Source organism: Acartia tonsa, chromosome 14, assembly GCF_053477335.1.
Source record: "Acartia tonsa isolate MP-2025a chromosome 14, ASM5347733v1, whole genome shotgun sequence".
NCBI lineage: Eukaryota > Metazoa > Arthropoda > Copepoda > Calanoida > Acartiidae > Acartia > Acartia tonsa.
The window spans coordinates 19,806,716-19,828,300 of NC_137273.1; the positions used below are offsets into that span (position 1 = coordinate 19,806,716).

Consider the following 21,585-nt stretch of genomic DNA (forward strand, 5'->3'; position numbering starts at 1 on the left):
GCACTGTAAAAATGTTTTCTGCATTTATCACATATTTGTTGTCCTGTTTGGGACCAGTAGTTTGCGGTATAGGGGTGCAAGGGGGTGTCAACACCTCTCTTAAAATCCACTTTTTCCATCCATAAAGATTTTACACGCCACTGTTTTTTTATATATTTTATACGACAAGGTGAAAGGGTTTCATTTATTTTGTTTTATTATTTCAATATTTGAAGTGTGAATTTAAAAAGAAATAGTTTTTTTTTTCAAAATGCTCCAATTGGAAGATCACAAATCCGCCAAATCTGGCATAGACGAGAAGTCTAGATCTGAGAGCAGCGCCAGCTGGGCGGACAAATCACCCAGGGACTCTTCAAAGTCCCCGACAACGTTTCTGGGGCCAGACTCGAGCCCCTCCAGCAGCATGACGTCCAGGTTGAGGTCGAAGAATTCTGACGCGTCCTCGCATTTCACGTTGTACCACCAATCACACACGCGGAATTTCTATAAACAAATATTTGATTTTAATTAAGTTTTCCAGTAGTAAATCCCTTTTCAAAAGTAACAGGATCAAGGTCTGTGTGAATGGAAGGTCCTCTATGACCGCTGAACCGATATGTATCTCTTTTACAGTTTAGCTTCTCATAGGTCCTGGGAAGGTTTATAACTGTTTTGGGAGAGGGTAACACCCTCTCAATAAATAGCCTAATTCCCAAATTCATTCCCAAGATATTTCAAAGCTTCCCTAAAAAGGACAAAAATTTAAGTCGAAAATTTTCCGAGATAATTAGCTTCAGACAAAAGCATAAGGTAATCTTATACCATTTTTACTGCACACTGGCACCCAAAGTTTTTTTACGGCGTTTTTTTTTATTAGTTTGATCATGAACTTAAGGAAATTTTATTAAGTTATTATTAGCTGGTTCACGACTTGTAGTGTCCAAACTTTTAAACCAGTAATTGTTTATTGGCATTGCTGATGTATATAAATTTATCGTTCACTGTCTTATCCCTTGATATCCCTGGGAACTGTTTACCTGATTGAAAATTGTTCCTTTAGGACAGAGGAAAGATGATTGTCTTTCTCCTTGCTCACAAACATGGAACACCTAAATATTAACATAGATGAAAACAACTAGGTATAAGAGTAAAATTAAATAAGAGTAAAACGGTATGATAAACGAACATTAACAACTTAGAGTTTCAGAACTTAATAATCATATTTAGGTCATAGCAATTACATAAAATTTTTTTGCACAATTGCATAAATGCAGGGTACTGTTAAGGGACATACTTTCCTTTTAAGATTTTATTACAAAGATGCTGCGCTTAAAATATAGACCCTTGTTCTCTTATAAATCATCGTTCCAAAAATCAGATGAAAAGATTTAATTAAGTGCCTGTATATGTAACAAAAACCTAAAATAATTCTAACCTGGCAGGATGTGAAAGTATCTGCATAGAATCCAGGTAGGAGGAAGTTCTGGCAGGTGAAGTCTGTCTCGGGTATGATCTTGAAATCTGGATAGTCAACTCCGGCCTTGCCAGGAATAAATCCGGGGTTTCCAACCATTCCACTCACCTGGATAAAAAAATTAATTGAATAAATGTATGATTATAAATGTATAATCCAAACAAAATCTGGCCCAAGTGGTGGAGACCCTTTTCGTTTGCTAAAAAATTACTTTCTGTTTCTGTTGTTTTGTAGGGATTCGGCTGTGTATATATTTCGGACGCTAATAGCTGTTTTCAAAGATCCAATACAAAAACAGTAAAGCCTTGTGGACTATGCCGGCCCCTCTATACATTTACTTTATAATATCAATTCTGAGACATACATATGCATTAGTTGAATGTTAACTGATATGAAATGGAGGCAAATCCTTCTACTCCTCTCTGAAAACATTACCATTGAAAACCATATTAAAAGCCACAGTGCTACAGCTAGTTGATGGATGGAAGAATAAATTGATAATTAAATCAACATATTGATAAATAATCAGAAGGATAATTACAATTTGTTAAATAGTTTATTCAATGAGAGTATAGATGCAAGGACGTCCAAGCTTATTTTTTTTTTTGGGGGGGGGGGGGCTAACTTGACTGATAGATGTTAACTTATTCAACAATTTGGGTTCAGCAATAATTTCTAGGCTAGATATAAAATAGATGTAAATTCAGATAAAGATAGATAATTAGAAGGACTGTTAGATAGATATTACCTTATTCAGCAGCTTAAGTTCTGCTAGAACCTCTGGGCTGAGCCTTTCTGCTATTGGTATAAATTCAGGTGCAGCTGTCGGCATGGGAGGTAGTGGAATCTCATTGGTCGGCCGTACAACTAACTTCTCAAACTTGTTCTCATCCCTTAGTAAAAAGTTTGGTTTAATATGTTTTCCAGCGTAGCTTCAAAACCGATCAATAACCACTGAATTATAACTGGACTATAAAAACAGTAATTCATCTTATAATTTTCAGTTTTAATATCCGCAGAAGCCTGTCTATAAAGCGATGCAGTAATAACTATTCAAGTATGGCTTACAAACCGATTAGTTTCCCTTTATATAGAACTGTTAATGAGCCCTACTGAAACATCATTTATTTTTAGCTAGAGAATCCTCCATAATGAACAAAAGAATTAAATATCATAATAATAAGTTTGTTAGACGACCCGATAAAAAAGTAATAAAGCTTGGATATTATTAATCACCTTAATTTCTCTTTATCCTTATCAAGCTGTTCTCTGTCTCTATCTGAATCATTATTATTGATATTCTCCACTGCATCATTAGGATCTCTAAACTTGGCAAGTCCGAGGAAAGCTCCCTGGCTAAGGAAAGGTCGTGGTAAACCTAAACATTGTGAATTTGTTATACATGATAAATTAAACCGATATGAAAATTGCTTTTAACTGCAAGTTGTTAATATGCAGATAAAATTAATACACCAAGAATTAAAAAATCATGTTAAAATTTTTTGCCTTAATAAGTAAATAAAAGGGTTTATGTAACCTATATAGTTTTAGTAAAACTATTTAGTTTAGCTGATAGGATATCGACATGCTACTTTCAAAGTTTTTAGGTTTTGATAAAATGTGCCCTTTGTTGATATTACATCAACTTATGACAACATAATAACAGCACAATTTATTGACAGAAACTCCTCTAAATGATTACCTAAACTCTCAAGCTCTTCATCTAGGAAGTTGATAAGATCATCATCAGTTGTCAGAGTATCATCAATAGATCCAATTTCTCCTAGTGGTGAACAATACTTTAATAGCAAGGATGATAACATACATAAGTAGGGAAGTACAAAAAAATCATGGATGGACACACCAACGAAGTAAGATACAGACCATATGTAGAAAAACAAACCATGAAACCTTTATAAAGAATATAAAATTATTTTGACTCTCAAACAGATGGACCAAGAAAATTGCATGTTGAATGCTTGGTTTGGTAAGGGGTATATTCACCAAAATAAACAGCAGTCTATCTTAAATTGCAGCCGAGAAAATCACAATTTTCCCATAGCGTTAATGAATGACGGACTGGTGTTTAGGCAAAGTGAATTATATCGTAGCTTCTATACTGAAAAATTATCCATAAAACTGTTGTAACTAAGTCGCTTTGTTATAGATGTGCGAATGAGGGAATCTTTGATTGCACAACTGTTGTCTGAAAGTTCTTACTAAACATTAATAAAGTATCTTTCCTGGACGTAAGAAGTTGCTGGGTACATCATTAGCAGTCTTGGGTGGAATATAAACATCAGACAGGTCTTCCGAGGGGGGTAAGCTGTGGCTGTTGAATCTGATTGGGTCGGGCACTGGTAGCTTTCTTGGTGGGGGTGCGCTAAAATTTAAAAGTAAAAATCATCAAAAAGGGGGTACAACTTTAATTCTAATATTAAAAACCCAAGGGCCTATTTTTATTAGGAAAAGGGAGGTGTCCTTCCCAAAATAGATTAAAACTTTCTCTGGAACTATAATAAGCTCCTAAAAAGGAGAAACATTCGGGTTTATTAGAAACTAACAGACCCAGATCAGACAAACATCCTGTTACATTAATTAAGGATGAAAATTAAGGTTACCTATATTTAAGCTTTGAAGCAGTAAGTGGGTTATTCACTTCAACAACTTCGATCAACTCCTCATCAATGTCAGGTATAAGTTCGGGTGGGGGAGGGTCCCCGGGGGGCAGATAGTCAGATGGGGTGCCGGGAACTAGGTAGTCTGAGGGGGTGGGAGGGACTATGTAGTTGGCTGATGGTCCTGCGCCTGCGTCAAACTAAAACATGGTATCGAACCTTTAACTTCAAGTACACAATTATGGTATTATTAAATTAAGGAATGAATAACAAGCTTTAAAAATCTAATCGATGGAAAACGATCAAAATGAGTTATATAGAAGAATTTCAGTTGTCTGAGAAAAGAAAAATAAAGAGTAAGGAAATAAAACTATGAAATTTACAAAACCTTTAGAGAAAAATAGGATTTATATCGTTTGAAGCAGAACCGACAGACAGACGGACAAAGTATATTACGAACTGAATACTTATTGGTATAGGAATCTTCAGAAAAAAATAGCTATCTATCTTAAAAACCAGCCCAGAAAACCACATGTCTTCCATAGCGTTGCAAACTGACTGACAGGCAGACAAAGTTAATTATAAGGCAGCTTATATACTAAAATACATGAAAATAAGAAACCAAATTTCTTACTTCAATAATATCTTCGCCAATGGTTTCTATGACTTCAATTATTTCCTCTCCTGGACCATCAATAACTTCAACCACCTCAAAACCCGGCTTCAATTTTGGTGGCAAATAGTCAGATCTGGGCGGTAACAGATCTCCAACTAAATTTACAGTTCAATCATATTTTTAGATAGATATATTTTTGCTCTGGTTTCCCCTGGATTTCATTTACACATCAAAGGAATTTTTTTTTAAATCTGGATATTTTACGCAGTTAAACAGATCCTCGCAGGGTTAAAGCCCTTAGCATGAGCTACAAATATATCTTTCTTCAAAAATTTAATTTTAAAAATGATTGGGAGGAGGGGCATAATGTCAAGAAATAGGATTGATTGAAAAAAACTGCTTTAGTAGTGAATCAGGTATTTATGTGATCAAGAGTTAAAATAGTAAGCTTGTTTTTGTCTGAAGCAGGGATAAGGGATAGGAAACCTGGCCATTAATTAGGTCCCGGCCTAGATTCTAAAGGGATATTGCAACTATTACAAATTACTATCAAACTGGCGGACGCTCCCAAGTAGCTATATCTCTCAACCAATAAGAATCGGCCTGTTTTTAACAACCAATCACCAATTGGCGAAAATTTTAGAAGCAGACAATTATAGAAAAAATAATGATTTCGTCTGCTACTAAAAAATAAATATAAATGGTGTTAGATCACATTAGCTTAAACTGTTTTTAAACTATTTTTGAATGGGGGTCAAAAATATACTAGGACACCTATAGAATCAGACTGCAGAGCCCAAATTTGAATTAAGTCCCCAATAAACTTTTTTTGGGGAATTTAAAAATCAATTTTTACTGTTGCTCTGGTCATTTTTACCAGATCAAAGGGTCTTTTTTTACTTCGTGTAATATTGTAACTCAGTGAACAATTTTATATAATTCACTTTATACTGATACAATAAAAAAAACATTACTCTGTTCAATGGAAATAATTTTTTTTCTAAAACAATCAATTTCATTGAAAAATCTGACATAATACAATAAAAAACATAATGCTGAATTTAAACCAATTAGAAATTAGAATTTCCGAAAGAGTGTTTTCACAAAGTGACTTATTTCAAACGTAATTAAATAATTTTATTTAATAAAAATGAAAAGAATGAAAACCCTACTCATAAAAGATACATACTTTTTAAAAATATTTTTAAAAATATGTTTGAATAATCTTATTTTATATCATATTTGTATATGTGACAAAAATAAATTTGTTGTATTGCATAAACATTTGTTGTCATCTTAATTTATTTAACCCTTTACAGCCAATTTTTATGTGTTTTAATGTATAATAAACATGAAACATTTTTATGTTAATTCATTGATATATTGTAAAGAATTAATTTTTAATTAGTATTGATAGATAAAATCAAAAGACCTAACTTTACTATATACTTGCATACAATATTTACGAAGCAAGACACTCTAAAAGCTGAGTATTTTACCTACAAAGGGAAGAAACATCACGATTCAGTAAAAATTATTTAATCCATAGTAAAAAATAAACTTTAAAATCCTAATAAAAGTTGATGTGGGCAATTGTTCTCATTTTTGGCTTTGCAGTATGATTCTACAGATGTCAAAGTATATTTTTAATATACCTTTTAAAAATAGTTTAAAAACAGTTTAATTATTAAATCTGCTTAGAGTTAAACATTAAAAAAGGGCCATATAGAAAAAACAAAAATAACGGGATTATTTTTTGGAAAGGAGGTAGCTTCGAATTTTCAATTGGTAGTTTATAAATTAGATGTTGTATTTTGAATTTTAAAAATTTAATATGGAATTGATACAACACCTCAACCCTAATATATGTACAATACACAATACAACACAGTACAAATATATCACTACGTAATAGTATCCAAAGAATACTTGATAGAATGTTACCCAAGTGCATATTAATTTATTTATTTTGAATTTTAATTAGCAATGAAATTTTCAAATAAAATTTTTACTCATTAATAAAAATGCAAATAATACAAACTAAAATCTGTCTGAGGGAAACCCAACGATAGCTTTCTGACAGTTCAAATTACCAAAGTAAAAGATAAAAAAATTTTGGGAAAGAAAAAACTTCATTTTAACATTAAAGCGATTAATATATAGGTTTGTAAAAGGTTATGTTTTTTACTTTAAAATAGCTACCTGAATTTGATTCTATACTTTATCTACACACACACACACAGCTTTTTTATTAGCGTTTTATACAAAGCACTGCGCCATCCCAAAACTGGTTTATTAGACTAGAAATAGGCCTAGGCTTGAAATAGGCCTGAAATAATATTTTCCTACGTTTCCCATCCCTTATCCCTGGTCTGAAGATTTGATTTCAATAACTACTGAAATGATTGAGTTCAACTTTTTAGGGAAACTTCACGTAGGTCCCGGGATAGTTTAAGGCTGTTTCACTTATGAATTAAGGCCTTGTTTAGGCTATTTTTCTGCTCATTTCTTCTAAGGGTGCTCTCACGAGTAAAAATATATAACAATAAAATACGGGCACAAAGTTGAAAAAAGATATAATATGATTTTTTAGGTTCTGCAGCAATAACAATAATTTTTTCTGTCAGAATAAATTAAATTCAATAAATTTGTACCTGGATTATAACTGGGCTTGGCATGGAGCAATTCTGGAGCTTCATACAATTGGGAGCCACCATGTCCTACTGGTGGGAGGTAACCCTTAGTAGGTGGAGAATATTCAGACAACCTACAAAAGTGAACAAATCACATACTTATTTTTAAGTTATTTTTAGTTGCGAAGCTACTCTATAATTCGAAATGTCCGTCCGTCTGTCCGTCTGAGACAAAGTGGGGGAAACGTGATTTTCTCGGCTCCTATAAAAGATAGAAAGCTGAAATTTTTAGTGAAGATTCTTATAACATATGCACATCTAATCTATACATTGTTTTGTCCATCCGTCTGTTATTTGGGGTGCTAGATCGATTCCTACATTTTCATGTTTTTCTGATTTTCTCAACTCCTTTTTAAGATAATGGGCTGAAATTTTCAGGGATTGCTTAAATTTACATTTTACATATTTTACATTAGTTTTATTACGATTTTTATATTAATAGGGGTGCTAGATCGATTCCTAGATTTTTAGGTTTTCTATTCTTTTCTCAATTCCTATTCAGGATTTGCGGCTAAAATTATTAGGGATTGAATATGCTCATATTCTACATATTTCCATCAAGTTTCATAAAGATTTGTTTATAAATTGTGGTGCTAGATCGATTCCTAGATTTTTCATTTTTCGTGCTTGAAAGGTTGCGTGATTTTGAAGTTTTTGTTTCCATATTTCATCAAATATTTAGGATGACCCTGGTATATTGTAAATATATTCATAATATACATTCATAATTTCTGAGCTTCGCTACTTATGGATGCTGTCATCCTTGTTTTTATTATAGAGCGCTGAGAAAGTTTAATTTAAGATGATATATTAACATTATGACATGAACTATTGTGTGAAATTGTAGCGAAACTTTTGTAATGATAATCTTAATGTACAACATGCATTAAGTTATAAACAAAAATAAAAAGAGACAAAAAGAAAGAAAAAAAAAGTGAAGGATGATGCAAAAAGAAATAAAACCACAGAGGAAGTAAAAAATATTACCTGGATTCATTGCCTATCAAAAGCTGGTCAGGATCAACAAGAATGGTGTCCTGGGGAGGTATGTACCCCTTCGGTGGCAGGTAGCCTGAATTTGGTGGAGCCAGGTTGGCATCTAGAGGCACATCCGGTGGAAGATAAGCTGAAGGTTTGTAGGAAGGTTTATAGCCAGGTTTTTCTGGTGGAGGTAGATAACCTGCAGTGGGCGGGGCTAATTCTACAAGTTCTGGTTTGTAGGAGGGTTTGTCTGGTATATATGAAGGCTTGTAGGAGGGCTTATCTGGAGGGGGTAAATATCCATGATGTGGGGGAGCTAGTTCAACTAATTCTGGCTTGTAAGATGGTTTGTGAGGTTTGTAAGAGGGTTTTTCTGGAGGGGGTAGGTAGCCATGATGCGGTGGGGAAAATTCAACAAGTTCAGGTTTGTAAGAAGGTTTGGGGTGGTGATAACCTCCATCATGGTGTGGATCTGGAGGAAGGTAGTCCTTGGATGGAGCTTCATAGCCTGCATATGATGGTTCTTTATAACCTGGATGAGGTTCTTCATGGGGTGGTAGATAACTTTTGTGGGGTGGTTCATATTCTGCATGTTTAGGGGGTAAATAACCTTTATTTGGGATTTGATAATGTTGTGGAAGATCGTATGAAGGGTGAGGTTGGGCTACATAGGGTAGCTTGTCAGGTACAGGTGTGGCATGGTAAGCGGGCAAGGCTGGTGGGTCATATTTCTTGTCATAATCTGGCAATTTAGGAGACTTGTAACTGTGTTGGTCCTCATATTCTGGCACTTTTGGTGGTAAGTATCCTTTGTTTGGAGGAGCATAGTTTTCTGGTGGGTGTTCATAGCCTTGAGAAGGGGGTGCATAGTGTTCTTTAGGATGTTCATATTCTGGTTTAGGATGCCCATAATGATCTTTAGGTGGCAGATAGTTTTCCTTAGGAGGTGAGTAGTGCTCATAAGGATGTTCCTGGGGATGATCGTATTCAGGTTTTGGGGGGCCATAATGTTCTTTGGGTGGTAAGTAATCATTTTTAGGTGGAGAATAGTGATCCTCGGGATGATAAGAAGGCTTTGGTACATCATAATGTTCAGCAGGATGTTCATAATGGTCTTTGGGTGCATCATATGAAGGTTTAGGAGTTTCATACAGCTTCTTTGGAGGTTCATATGTTGGTTTTGGTGGACTATAATGTTCAGGAGTATGATCATATATTGGCTTTACAGGTTTGTATGTCTCAACAGAAGGATGGTAATCAATAACTTCTGGAGCTTTATAACCAGCATCTAGAGGAGATACATATCCCTTGGAAGGTTTAGGTGGAATGTAATGGTCTTCACCAGTGTCTATTCTATCGGATGCTGGAGGAATGTTGATTTGAATATTGATAGCATGTGGTATTAATCCTGAAATGGAAATTTTAAATTAGTCTTTAAACGTAAAACTAATTTGTCGTAAAAGCAAGGGTAATTATTTCCATTAGTAGTTAACAGTAGTTATTAATAACTTAAATACAGGTTAGATACTTGAGGAAGTTTATGGCTAAACAAGCTACTAGATGTTAATACATTGCTTCACTACTGAAAAGTTGTATCAAAACAGACAAACACAACAAATGCGGCTTTAAGAGTGACAAGAGTATAAACATACCTGCATATTGTTTGTAATCTTCATTAATTGGAAAATACTCTTTTAATCCTTTGGGAATCTAAAAATGGTATTACAATATTTTTTTATTTGATAATAATGATAACAAGTCAAATCTCTATAGGAAATGTAAAAATAATTTATAATTAGAATTTTGAAATTTGTATTTAATGAAAGTGGAGCTCGTTAGTAAGTATTGTAATTTTCCTTGTGGTGATTATCAGGAGCATCATATGAAGCAACAGGATGAACTTTAATCTCATGCACATCATGATGATCATCTTTATGACTTTTGTATGATGCTTCAACAGGAGGAACATAAGAATCTACAGTATGTGGTTTTGTTGGAGGTGGCACATAAGCTGCAATTGGTTCTACAGGTTTAGGTGATGGTGTGTATTCTAGTGGTTTAGGAGTAAGTGTTGGAGGATGATAGTGTTCAATGGGAGCTTTTGGTGGAGGAGGTTGGGAGTAAGCAGGTGTTGGGGGTAAATACTCTTTCTCTGGAGGTTTGTATGCATCTTTGGGTTTTTCATAATGATCCTCAGCATGCTTTATAGTAGGTGGAGGAGGTAGATATTCCTTCTTAGGAACTTGATATACTGCATGAAGTGGTTTAGGTGAATGATATTCTATTTCATGAATTTCATGATGATCACTAGGAGGTGCATAATCAGGTACCTTGGGTGGAAGATAATCATCCTTGGGAACAATGTACACTTCTTTGGGAGAATCATAGTGAACAGCATTCTTGGGAGGCAGATATTCCTTGGCTGGTGGCTTGTATGATTCAACAATGTGATGATCAGGATGATGTTTCAATTCAGGAGTATCATATGTATCCCTAATTTTCTCCTCAACATAAGCTGGAATAGGTGGAGCGGTATAGTCAGAAAGTTCATCTTGAAGGTTTACAAGATGGTAAACCATTTCATCCACATCTGGAGTTATATATTTGCCAGTTGTTATTACTTTATGGTCAGGTGTAATCTCAACATAATCATGACCAGGTACTTTGTGAGCATTATGCTTTGGCCTATGGTAGGAGGTATGGTAGTCCTTCTTCAAAAGACAAACATTACTGCATCCATCAAAACAGCAATGACCATTGTGTGGACAATCTTCATCTGGAACTCCTGGACTCCAACACTCATGAGCAGGTTCACAATAGCTGGAAGGCTTGAAGTGTGGACACAGAGTAAGGTCTCCAGAATGATGTTTGTCTGGAGCATGATAAGTAACTTCTGGGTCAGGTTTGTGATATGATACCTCTTCAAGGGGACTCAGATACTCTCTGTTAGGAGTTGGGGGAGGTAGTGTTGGTGATGGGGGTGGCAGGTAGCCCTTAACTGGAGGTTGGAAGGTTGAGTGATATCCAGGTTTAACTGTAGATATCTCCACGTGGCCCTTGTGGACAATATGTGGCTTGGGTGTTGAAGTTGGGACAGGAGGCAAATATTCTTTTACTGGAGGGTGATAGACAGCAACATCATGTGGGGGAGCTTCATAGTGAGGTTTGTGATGATGGTCATCAGTCTTGGGAGGAAGGTAGTCTTTCACAGGTGGTTTGATGGTTGTGCTATAGTGTGGTTCTGGTGAATGGTAATTCTTGCTGGGTGGTGCCATTGTTGAGTAACCATAGTCCTTTGGTGGAAGATAGTTCTTGTTGGGTGGATGAATAGTTGTAGAATGATGAACATCTAGGCATAAAACATTTTAAATTAAACTAAACACTAGTCAGTCTTTAAGAACTGGTGTTGAACCAGAAGGAATCAGATTCATTAGAAATTTCTTTGGGTTGTTTTCAGCTTTTTTTTCGAACAACTCCTGCCTTCACCTAGAGGCTAGGGGCAAAGCATCCAGTACTTAACCAGTTCCTTCCCATGATTTACAAAATACTAATTCAGATAGAAATCATATTACTTCAATTCATAGAAATCAAATATTTAATACAATTTACCTGGGTGGTATGATGGTGTAGGTGATGCAGGTGGCAGATATTCTTTACCAGGCGGAGAATATGTTGTAGACATCACACCTATATTTGGATACCAAATATACTTTTCTAAATCATTTTAACATTGAAAAAAAAGTTTGTTTTTTCATATGTTAAATAAAGCCATGTTGTATACTAAATGAAATAACTTTAGTAACACTATTAAAGTCATTCTTGATTTTAATCAGAGAATTATGGCCTCAAAAAGGTCAGAAGTTGAAAGATTTAAAATGCTCTAACTTTTCACTCTCAATTATTTTAAACATTTGTACATTAAGAAAACAGTATTTTATACAATTCTTTTTTTAAACTGATTAGTTATTCATTAATTCTTTAGTTGAAGGAAAGACACCCAAAAACACATACATCCATCTACTAATGAAGGGATGAAGTTTTTCGGTCCTACAACTATGGAAATAAATCTTATGGTTGTTTGGCTACCAAAAAATTTACCTGAATAAGAAGGTTTTGGAGTTTGAGGGGGTAGATAGTCAGCAATGGGTGGAGCATAAGAAGCCATAGCTTCCTTGTAATCAGGTATAGGTCCTGGACTGGCAGGTGGCAGGTATTCCTTCTCTGGAGGAGCATATGTGGTTGACATGTGTCCTGAATAAGCAGGTGAATGATTGTCAGGTGGCAGGTAGTCCTTTTCAGGAGGTGCATAAGTGGTTGACATGTGACTTAGATAGTCATGTTTTTCATGCTTAGGGGGAAGATATTCCTTTTGAGGAGGTGCGTAGGTACTGTGGGAAATGTGATTAATTGTTGGTGTTGGACTTGCAGGAGGTAGATACTCTTTGTTAGGGGGTGCATAATGGTCAGGTCTCTTGTCCTCATAACTTGGCTTTGAATGTTTAGGTGGCAAATATTCCTTTTCTGGAGGTGCATAGGTGCTGTGTGAGATATGATGAATAGGTGTTGGGCTTGCAGGTGGTAGGTAATCTTTCTTAGGTGGGGCATACGTACTATGAATCATTTGGGCATATGTAGGTTTTGGGCTTTTTGGTGGAATATAATCTTTAGCTGGTGGGGCATAAGTACTTGACATAACAGCTTTAGGTGGTAAATATTCCTTTTCAGGAGGAGCATAGCTGGACATCTCATAATGAGGGGCAGGAGTTTTAGGCGGAAGATAGTCCTTTTGTGGTGGGGCATAACTTGTCATTTCATAATGCGGTTTGGGTGTTTTGGGGGGAAGGTAATCCTTTTGTGGGGGAGCATAGCTGGTCATCTCATAATGAGGCTTAGGGGTTTTATAATGGTGTTTGGGAGATTTAGGTGGTAAGTAGTCCTTTTTGGGTGGGGCATAACTTGTTATTTCATAGTGAGGTTTTGGGGTCTCATAGTGAGGTTTTGGTGACTTGGGAGTCAGGTACTCTTTCTTTGGTGGGGCATAGCTAGTCATTTCATAATGAGGAGCAGGTGTTTTGGGCGGTAGATAGTCTTTCTTGGGAGGGGCATAGCTGGTAATTTCATAGTGAGGTTTTGGTGTTTCATAGTGGGGTTTCGGGGTGTTTGGGGGTAGATAGTCTTTTTCTGGGGGTGCATAGCTGTTCATTTTATAGTGTGGCTCTGGGGTTTTGGGGGGTAGGTAATCTTTCTGAGGCGGGGCATAAGTTGTAGACATGCTGTGGTGAGCTGGATGAGCATCCTTAGGGGGAATATATTCCTTTTTAGGGGGTGCATAAGTTGTTGACATTCCATCATAACTGGGAGTATGAGACTTAGGTGGCAGATATTCTTTCTTGGGTGGTGCATAACTAGTAATTTCATAATGTGGTTTGGGTGTCCTAGGGGGTAAATAGTCCTTTTCAGGAGGTGCATATGTTGTGGACATTTCATGCTTGTAACCTGGCTTGGCCCCCCTAGGAGGTAAATAATCCCTAGTAGGAGGTGCATAAGTTGTTGACATACTGTCATGATAACCTGATCTTTTGTCATCTGGTGGCAAATAACCCTTAGTTGGAGGTGCAATTGTGGGCGTGGGTGTATACGCAGGCTTTACTGGTTCCAGGTATTCTTTGGGTGGCTCCTTATGTGTGTGTAGTGGCAAACTTTTGTGCACAATGTGATTGCCAAAATTAAATGGCTCCAATGATTTGGATTCATGATATCTGGCACTGGACACAGAGTGAGGTATAAATTTAATGCTGGGTTCTCTGTGAAAGGGTGGGTAGGGTGTGGAGCCTGGTGAGTCAGGTGGCAGGTAGGTCCTACCTGGGGACCGAGTGTCCAGTAAGGTTGGTGACTGAGGATCCTGTTCAACAAATTTGTTCAATACTTTTGAAATATTGTGTAATCAGTTTTCTGCCTTTCAGGTTTAGAGGTCTACATAATTCATTTTCCACTAATACTTTCTTCCTTCAAATTTCTTTTTCTTCCCTTTCCCTTCCCTAGCCAATATAATTTCTACCCTCTCTTCACACATAACCATAACAACAACATATATACACATTTCTTTTTTAAAAAATCAGAAAATTATATCTTTCACTATAAATTTATACAATCATTGTACACAATGCCAGAGCGTAGTAACTTTTTACATTTTTTTAAAATTTACTTGTTATACCAATAAATCATTATGAACAAATTTATTTCCTCGTGGTATGAAGGTGGGGTAGGTGCTGGAGGTCTCCAGCAGAGGTTGATACATCCATCAAAACAGCATAGAGCTCCTAAATTAAAAAAAATGTTAATCAATAATGATTTATTCCCTTTCCTTCTTTTTAGAATGCACTTTGTCTGTGTCTGGTTATCCTTGAATGTTATTCGAGATAGACAATTTTTTTTGAGATGATTCCACTGATCAATAAGCATCTACTATAAAACATAGGTACATGGGACATTTGTAAACATAATTGATTTACTCAGCTTCTGTTAGAGTTAGACAGCTGATTTGTTGTAATTTCTGCTTCGTAAGTGTATACATGAGAGGCTTCGCTAAACATTTTGAAAAGGAAGCTTTATACTGGTCCAGCAACAATTTTACCTGTAGGACACTGAGAAATCTGGAGGCATTCATTTGGTGGAGCATTGTAGCACTCCGCTGGTGGACGGGGAGGTATGGCAGGACAATGTTGTGCTGGTTCTATTAAGTTAAGTGTAAAGTTTAAAAAATTGAAAATAATAGGGGAGGGGGGGTAGGTGGGAAAGAAATTGAAACTATGAATGCTTTCTTAATAAAATTTAAATCTAAGTGGAAAAGTAAAAAGCAGAAGGGAAATTCAAACTTGGCGGGGGTCGTACGCTCCATTTGGTGCTTTAAGGGTTAGTGCTAATAAATCTTTGAAAACCCACACATATGATAATTTGGAGACACTGATAACGTTATTAAATGACGTGAACCAAAGACATGTGAACTTTAATGTGTTGTTATCATATCAACATACATAATTTGGACATTTTTACTTTACAACTTGCCATGAGGATGTTTATAACTAGAGTCAGGATCACCATTGAGACCATTATCAAGTCGATTAATCAACTCCTTGAGTGATGAAGATGGTCTGTGGACATCATACATGGTTCTGTCTATCTGTCTCTTGTGCTGAAAAGCCTGAATAGAGATATGTTTGTGAAGTTTGAAATTATGCAGGGATCTTAAGGGATAAACCGATTGATGACAATTTGATGTACGTACTTAAAGATTATTGGTTGAAAGTTTGGACATCGAAAGTTTAAACTAATCAATCAATATTTTATAAATATATATTTTAGATATAGATTTTAGGCCACCAAATAAAAGAACTTGTATATCAAACTTTATAGTTTATGCCACCTTCCCTGATATTAAGCATTATAGCAACCAAGAAATAAAAAAATATTTTCATGCATAATTATAGAGATGCTACTCTTTAATAGTATTCTTTATCATTACATCAATCCTAACTTCTATGAAACAATTATTTCATGTAGAAAATAGTTTAAAAATGAAAAAAGTTGACATATTAAAAATGATTCTAGTATTAATTATAAATTTATATCTTTTTCGGATAATTATACCTAATTATTACAGAAATCTTGTTCAAGCTTTAATTCAAAAGATCATCAGAATAAATGAAAGTCATACCTTATAACTATTAGGAGGCGGTGTTTGTCTAGGTATAGAGGTTGGATTAGAGTTGGTGTTGCTACTCTCTTGATCCTCACTACTTGATTTCGTTGCAACTAGATAGTTTATCCTTGTTAAAACTTAAGAACCAGCGGAATTACCTCTTGATCAAATTGAAATTATAAAAATTAGATCTAAATTTGGCTACTTTTAGGTACGTCCAAAGGGGGGGGGATCATTACCCCCCCCCCCCCCAAAAAAAAAAATATATATACAAAAAGCATAGACGTCCTTGCTTCTTTAATATAAAGATTCCCAATTCCCCTCAAAAAAATTACAATTTTTACCATTCCCTAAATTAAAAAGCTTGGACGTCCTTGGCTACTTTCATGTATTAACACATAAACTCCTTAAAGCGAACAAAAATGTAATTTTAATATTTTTACCCACAAAAATCTTAAAAATCGGACCAAAAATGCCATAGACATGTAGAATTCAGTTGTAAAAGATAAAATCAATTCGAATTATAGAGTAGTTTCGCTATTGAACAAAAGTTACCTAATTCATCTTGTGTGGGTGGGGGAATCAAATCTAAATCCAACAATTCATCTATTTTAATATTGTGTATGCCACTATGCATTCCCTTGATCTTGTCGCTTAAATCATCTAAAAATATAACAAGGATGACAACATAAGTAATTTATAAAGGGCAAAGTTATTTAAAAAGCAGAAATCCAAAAATAAAAATGATTTTCTATAAAATTAAAAATCACCTAATCTTTCATATATGCTTTATTTTTTAGTAGCGAAGCTACTCTATAATTCACTTTGTCCGTCCGTATGCCAGTCCGTCAGTCCGTCAGTCCGTAACGCTATGGGGGAAATGGGATTTACTCAGCTCCTATAAAAGATAGAATGCTGAAATTTTTTGACAATTTTTTTCCCATCAATAAGGAGCACAATTAAGTATAAAACATCGATGGCGATAGGACCGCTTTTTAGCAGGTTTTAGGCTATTTTTGTATTTTTCACATTTTTCTCAATATCTTCTGTGTTTATGGTGCGATTTTCAATTTTTTTTCAGTTATAGATATCTAAATTAAATTTTCAGTCCTTTACAGAAACCTGCTTTGACGGTCAGACTGCCTTTAAGCAGGTTTTAGGCTATTTTTGTATTTTTCACATTTTTCTCCATTTCTTTGGTGTTTATGGTTCGATTTCCAAAATTTTTTTAGTTATAGATATCAAAATTAAATTTCCTGTCCTTTTAGAAAACAACTATGACGGTCAGACTGTCTTTCAGCAGGTTTTAGGCTATTTATTTTTATTTTTCACATTTTTCTCCATATCTTTGGTAGTTATGGTACGATTTCCAAATTTTTTTCAGTTATACATATCAAAATTAAATTTCCTGTTGTTTAAAGAAAACAACCATGACGGTCAGGCTTCATTTTTGCAGGTTTTTGGCTATTTTTTAATTTTTCCATATCTTTGATGTATATAGTCCGATTTTCCAATTTATTTTAAAGGTAAGGATTTAAAAATTTAATTTCCTGTCGTTTTAAGAAAACAAGCATGGCGGTCAGACTGCTTTTTAGCAGGTTTTTGCTATTTTTTTATGTTTTACATATTTCCTCATATCTTTGGTGTTTTTGGTCCAATTTTAAAACTTTTTTGGGATATCAGTATCAAAATAATATTTCCTATTGTTATGAGCATCTTTTATGTTATTTACTTTGATTGTAATCATTATACAAAATAAAACAGGGTTTCGTGTTTATTTTCTCCAATAAATCAATTAGTAAATACACTTTAAATCTACTTGTACGTATTACCATCTATGATTTTATTTGTTGTGCTTCGCTACTTATGGATGTTGTCATCCTTGTTTTGTATCATAACTGATAGACCAGCGGATTAAGTAGGTTATATACTAAATGCTAAGTTATACCCAACAACATTCAGGTAAAAAAGAATAGTAAATTACAGTTCAGCAGAAAAAAGTTTTTTGGCCTTAATTTTCAATTTTAAGCAGGTTAACCCTTACAGATCGGACCCCAATCCCCACCTTATCAGATCGGCTTTATATCGGCTCCTGTTACAGATAAAGACGTAATTTTTTTTCTGGTGGTTCATGTGTATTTTTAGAGAAAATTACTTTTTCTGGTCATAGCGGTCAGACCGCTCCTTAGCCGCTTTTTAGCGGCCAGCCGCTAAATTTTAAAACAGCTGTAGAACAGCCAATTTTGCAGCTAGGATGACCAAATTTTAGGAGGAACTTTTATTTTCATAACAAAAAATTACTTTTTCTGATCATCGCCGAAAAACGGCAAATAACGGAAACCGCCGTTCGGCGATTACGGCGGTAAAATGGCGGTTGGCGGCGCCAATTAATATTTCTATCTGTTTATTGTTGCTCAAGGATTTACCAAAAAAATGTATAGGTCTCTAGATGTAATAGAAGCCACGATATTCATGATATATGTCTGTAGTAACAGCCGAACAAAAATCGGTCATAAAGTCGGTCAGGGAGCGATAAAACGGTCATAACACCACTTTTCTCAGAAGGTCATTGATATCTAAGTATTTACCAAAAAAAATTAGGTTTCTACCTTATACACAAAAGTCATAATGTAGAAATTAAGATTTATTTAGAATTTTTTCTAATTTTGGTGCTACCCAACCGACTTTGACCGAACACCACGACCGACACAGACCAGATATCCTAATAAAATCAACTCTTGCCGACGTATAATTACTAAACTTAAAAAGTCATGAAGTCACGGCTCTCCATCTTACCTACAAAAAAAAATGTGATTGAAAAAACTAGAGGGGGGGGGGGGGCTCTTGGAGCCTGCTCCCCCCTCCCCGACCTGTAAAGGTTAATAAATTATAATACCGAAATGGATAGGACCCTCAGTGCTATAAATATTCGAATATTTTTAAAAAATTAATAAGTGGGAGGGGAGGGGGGTGGGTGGGGTAATAGGTGTTAAAAAATAGGATTACGTGAAAAGTCATTTTTTTCAATAAATTAAAACAAATAAAAATAATCACCAATAATAGAATCCCATTGCTTTTGTTTCTGTTCTTTTTCATCCATTTCTTGTTGTTCTTTCTCATCATACATTTCCTAAATTAATAATAGTTATTTATAGCATCCTATTATAGACAGCTTTCCATGGATATTAAAATCAAAATAAGATTAATTACCTACAACAAAACTCGTAATAATGTAATGATTTTTATTGTAACACTCGTGGAAAGTTGTCTGTAATTCGGTGCTATATTTCATTTTTCAAGGTTTAATTTTGTTTATCATTAATGGAGGAGTAAGTACGTCAATTTATCTTATATTGTCTTAAAACCCTTAAGTAGAAAATAGAAAATTAGTAGAATTATATCAACTGCAAATAAAATACAAAAATCACGAAACCTCAGGTTTAAATCACTCATTAAATCAAATCGCCTCATCATAAAGATAAATTAATGTATTGTACATCCCAAATCATGATTAACAAAATTAACTCTTCTGTACATTTAAATTATTGGGTTAAAAACTTGTATTGTCAAATATCTATTTAATTACAGTCTCTAATGGTTTTAAGCCAACAAATGATAGAACGTGTATCATTTCCAGCTAAAAATCTTACCTCTTTATCATCATCACGTTGATATTTATTCTTATATTCACTGTCATGACTATAATCCTCAATATTCCTTGTCCCTTTCATCAAATGTTCATCCTTGTTCTCGTCTTTGTTAGTTCTATACTTGTCTAATTTGGCCTGAATTAGATTTATTGGTTGAAAAGTTTGGACACTGTAAGTGCAAATTTCAACCAACCAATAAAGATTAATTGGCTACTTAAAGTTTTTGGGCCCACAAAAGAGAAAGTATGCTTATAAAACTTTGGGTACTAGTGTAATATACAGTTCAATGTCCCCTCCTGCCATGTATACTAAGATATATAAGTTTTCCGGAATTTTAATGTTAGGGGGAGATTTGAAATCTGCATCAAATTTTAAGGATTTTTTATAAAATTCGTTTTTTGTATAATTCTTTATCTAAAAGCGGAAATGCATTTTAAGTTAATTAATTTTGACCAATAGGATAGGTGGATTTTAAACTACCTGCGCTCTAATTGGTTGAATGATGTACGCCATCCAATCAGAGCGCAGATTTTTCAAATCCAACAATCACAGATGCCAAAATTAATTAACTTAAATTGCATTTCCGCTTTTAGATAAGGAATTATAGAAAAAACGAATTTTATAAAAAATTCTCAAAATTTGATGCAGATTTCAAATCTCCCCCTAACTTTAAAATTCCGGAAAACTTATATATCTTAATGTATACATAGAACAAGATTTTTGTGTGAATGTATGTACAGCAAAATCTATTAAATCGCTCGACTATTTATTAGTTTTTAGTTTGCTATATGTTCACGGAAGGTTTTATGAAAAGCAATGAATACAATAGATCTAGTTCCATACTAAGCGAACCATTGATTTTTTTCTCTGATAATCCATCTAAGGTTATAAATCTATTTTTACAACCTTGGAAATAAAATCAATTAATTAAATAATAAAAAATGACCTGTAATTGCTCCATAACAGATTCAGATTTTTCAGCCATTCGTCTCTCATTCTCATCTTCTTGGCGATAATCTATGAAAGAGTACATGATTTTTCAGTATGGCTCAGTAAGTGTTCTAATTCAGCGGATGTTAATCGGTTTCATTAAGCCATACTGGAAATATATTTATATGCAATAGCAATCTGATCTAACTTTTTTAGTTTTTCCCCTTTATTCTGTCCTTCTATAAATATGTTCTCTATCATGTTTTCTTTCCTGTACATATAAATCAGGGATCTGAAGAGATAAGACAATGGACGATAGATTGATGTGCACTTCCCCATTTATGACAAACAAATTGACTAAGATAATTGATTGAAATTATGAACACTACTAATTAGGTACAAATCAAGTTTAACAAAAGTTCCTAAAGTTTTTTTAGCCAACGAATACTAATTAATTTTGGGTACCCTTACAGTTTAGGTTAAATAACCCTTCTCTTCAAGTAAAGAGCAATACAATGATTAAATCTTACCAATCAAAGGCATTTTTGGCGGGAGTCTTTGTGGCGGGTCGGAATATTCAACTTGTGAGGGTGGTAATCTTTCTGGGGTCTCAGAATATTGCAGTTTTGGCGGGGGTAGTCTTTCCGGCCCCTCCCCATAATCCATTTCATTATGTGAATAAGGACTAAATTTTATATGGTTTTATATATTATTTATCACGAAACCTCTCATTTAAAAATTCATTGTAAATTGCACAAGTGCAAAAATGTCTACTACAAGCGCTGCAATAACAATCTTTTAGAATAAATATGGTAAAGGATACACCTGACCATTTCGACCAAACACAAAGACAGAAAAACGTACCTTAGTTAATGAGTACCCGCACTTTATCCTATTCTTTATCAAGGCTTATTTGTTTGTAGTTTAAGATTTTCATAGATGCCT

At 34.5% G+C, this 21,585-nt stretch overlaps 4 protein-coding genes across 4 annotated transcripts; all 4 read right to left on the bottom strand.

The window, feature by feature from the left end:
• Positions 1 to 167: 167 nt before the first annotated feature.
• On the bottom strand, positions 168 to 3,276 carry LOC145305354 (uncharacterized). The gene is made up of 6 exons (XM_080146973.1): positions 3,156 to 3,276; positions 2,690 to 2,831; positions 2,202 to 2,346; positions 1,415 to 1,561; positions 1,017 to 1,088; positions 168 to 483 (listed from the first exon to the last, which is right to left on the bottom strand). Exons 1-6 carry the CDS (start codon positions 3,274 to 3,276, stop codon positions 268 to 270), a joined length of 843 nt encoding a protein of 280 aa, XP_080003099.1. The 3' UTR covers positions 168 to 267.
• Positions 3,277 to 3,679: 403 nt separating this feature from the next.
• Positions 3,680 to 14,461, bottom strand: LOC145305355 (uncharacterized). Its single transcript, XM_080146974.1, has 10 exons — positions 14,420 to 14,461; positions 12,460 to 14,263; positions 11,971 to 12,048; positions 10,218 to 11,710; positions 10,014 to 10,071; positions 8,368 to 9,769; positions 7,342 to 7,454; positions 4,706 to 4,842; positions 4,075 to 4,271; positions 3,680 to 3,836 (listed from the first exon to the last, which is right to left on the bottom strand). The coding sequence occupies exons 1-10, from the start codon at positions 14,459 to 14,461 to the stop codon at positions 3,680 to 3,682; spliced, it is 5,481 nt and encodes a 1,826-aa protein (XP_080003100.1).
• A 954-nt stretch (positions 14,462 to 15,415) lies between these two features.
• On the bottom strand, positions 15,416 to 19,186 carry LOC145305356 (uncharacterized). The gene is made up of 4 exons (XM_080146975.1): positions 19,115 to 19,186; positions 16,616 to 16,723; positions 16,076 to 16,173; positions 15,416 to 15,562 (listed from the first exon to the last, which is right to left on the bottom strand). The coding sequence occupies exons 1-4, from the start codon at positions 19,158 to 19,160 to the stop codon at positions 15,416 to 15,418; spliced, it is 399 nt and encodes a 132-aa protein (XP_080003101.1). The 5' UTR covers positions 19,161 to 19,186.
• A 269-nt stretch (positions 19,187 to 19,455) lies between these two features.
• LOC145305357 (uncharacterized) lies at positions 19,456 to 21,322 on the bottom strand. The gene is made up of 4 exons (XM_080146976.1): positions 21,171 to 21,322; positions 20,657 to 20,727; positions 19,711 to 19,845; positions 19,456 to 19,464 (listed from the first exon to the last, which is right to left on the bottom strand). Exons 1-4 carry the CDS (start codon positions 21,304 to 21,306, stop codon positions 19,456 to 19,458), a joined length of 351 nt encoding a protein of 116 aa, XP_080003102.1. The 5' UTR covers positions 21,307 to 21,322.
• Between the last annotated feature and the right edge of the window lie 263 nt (positions 21,323 to 21,585).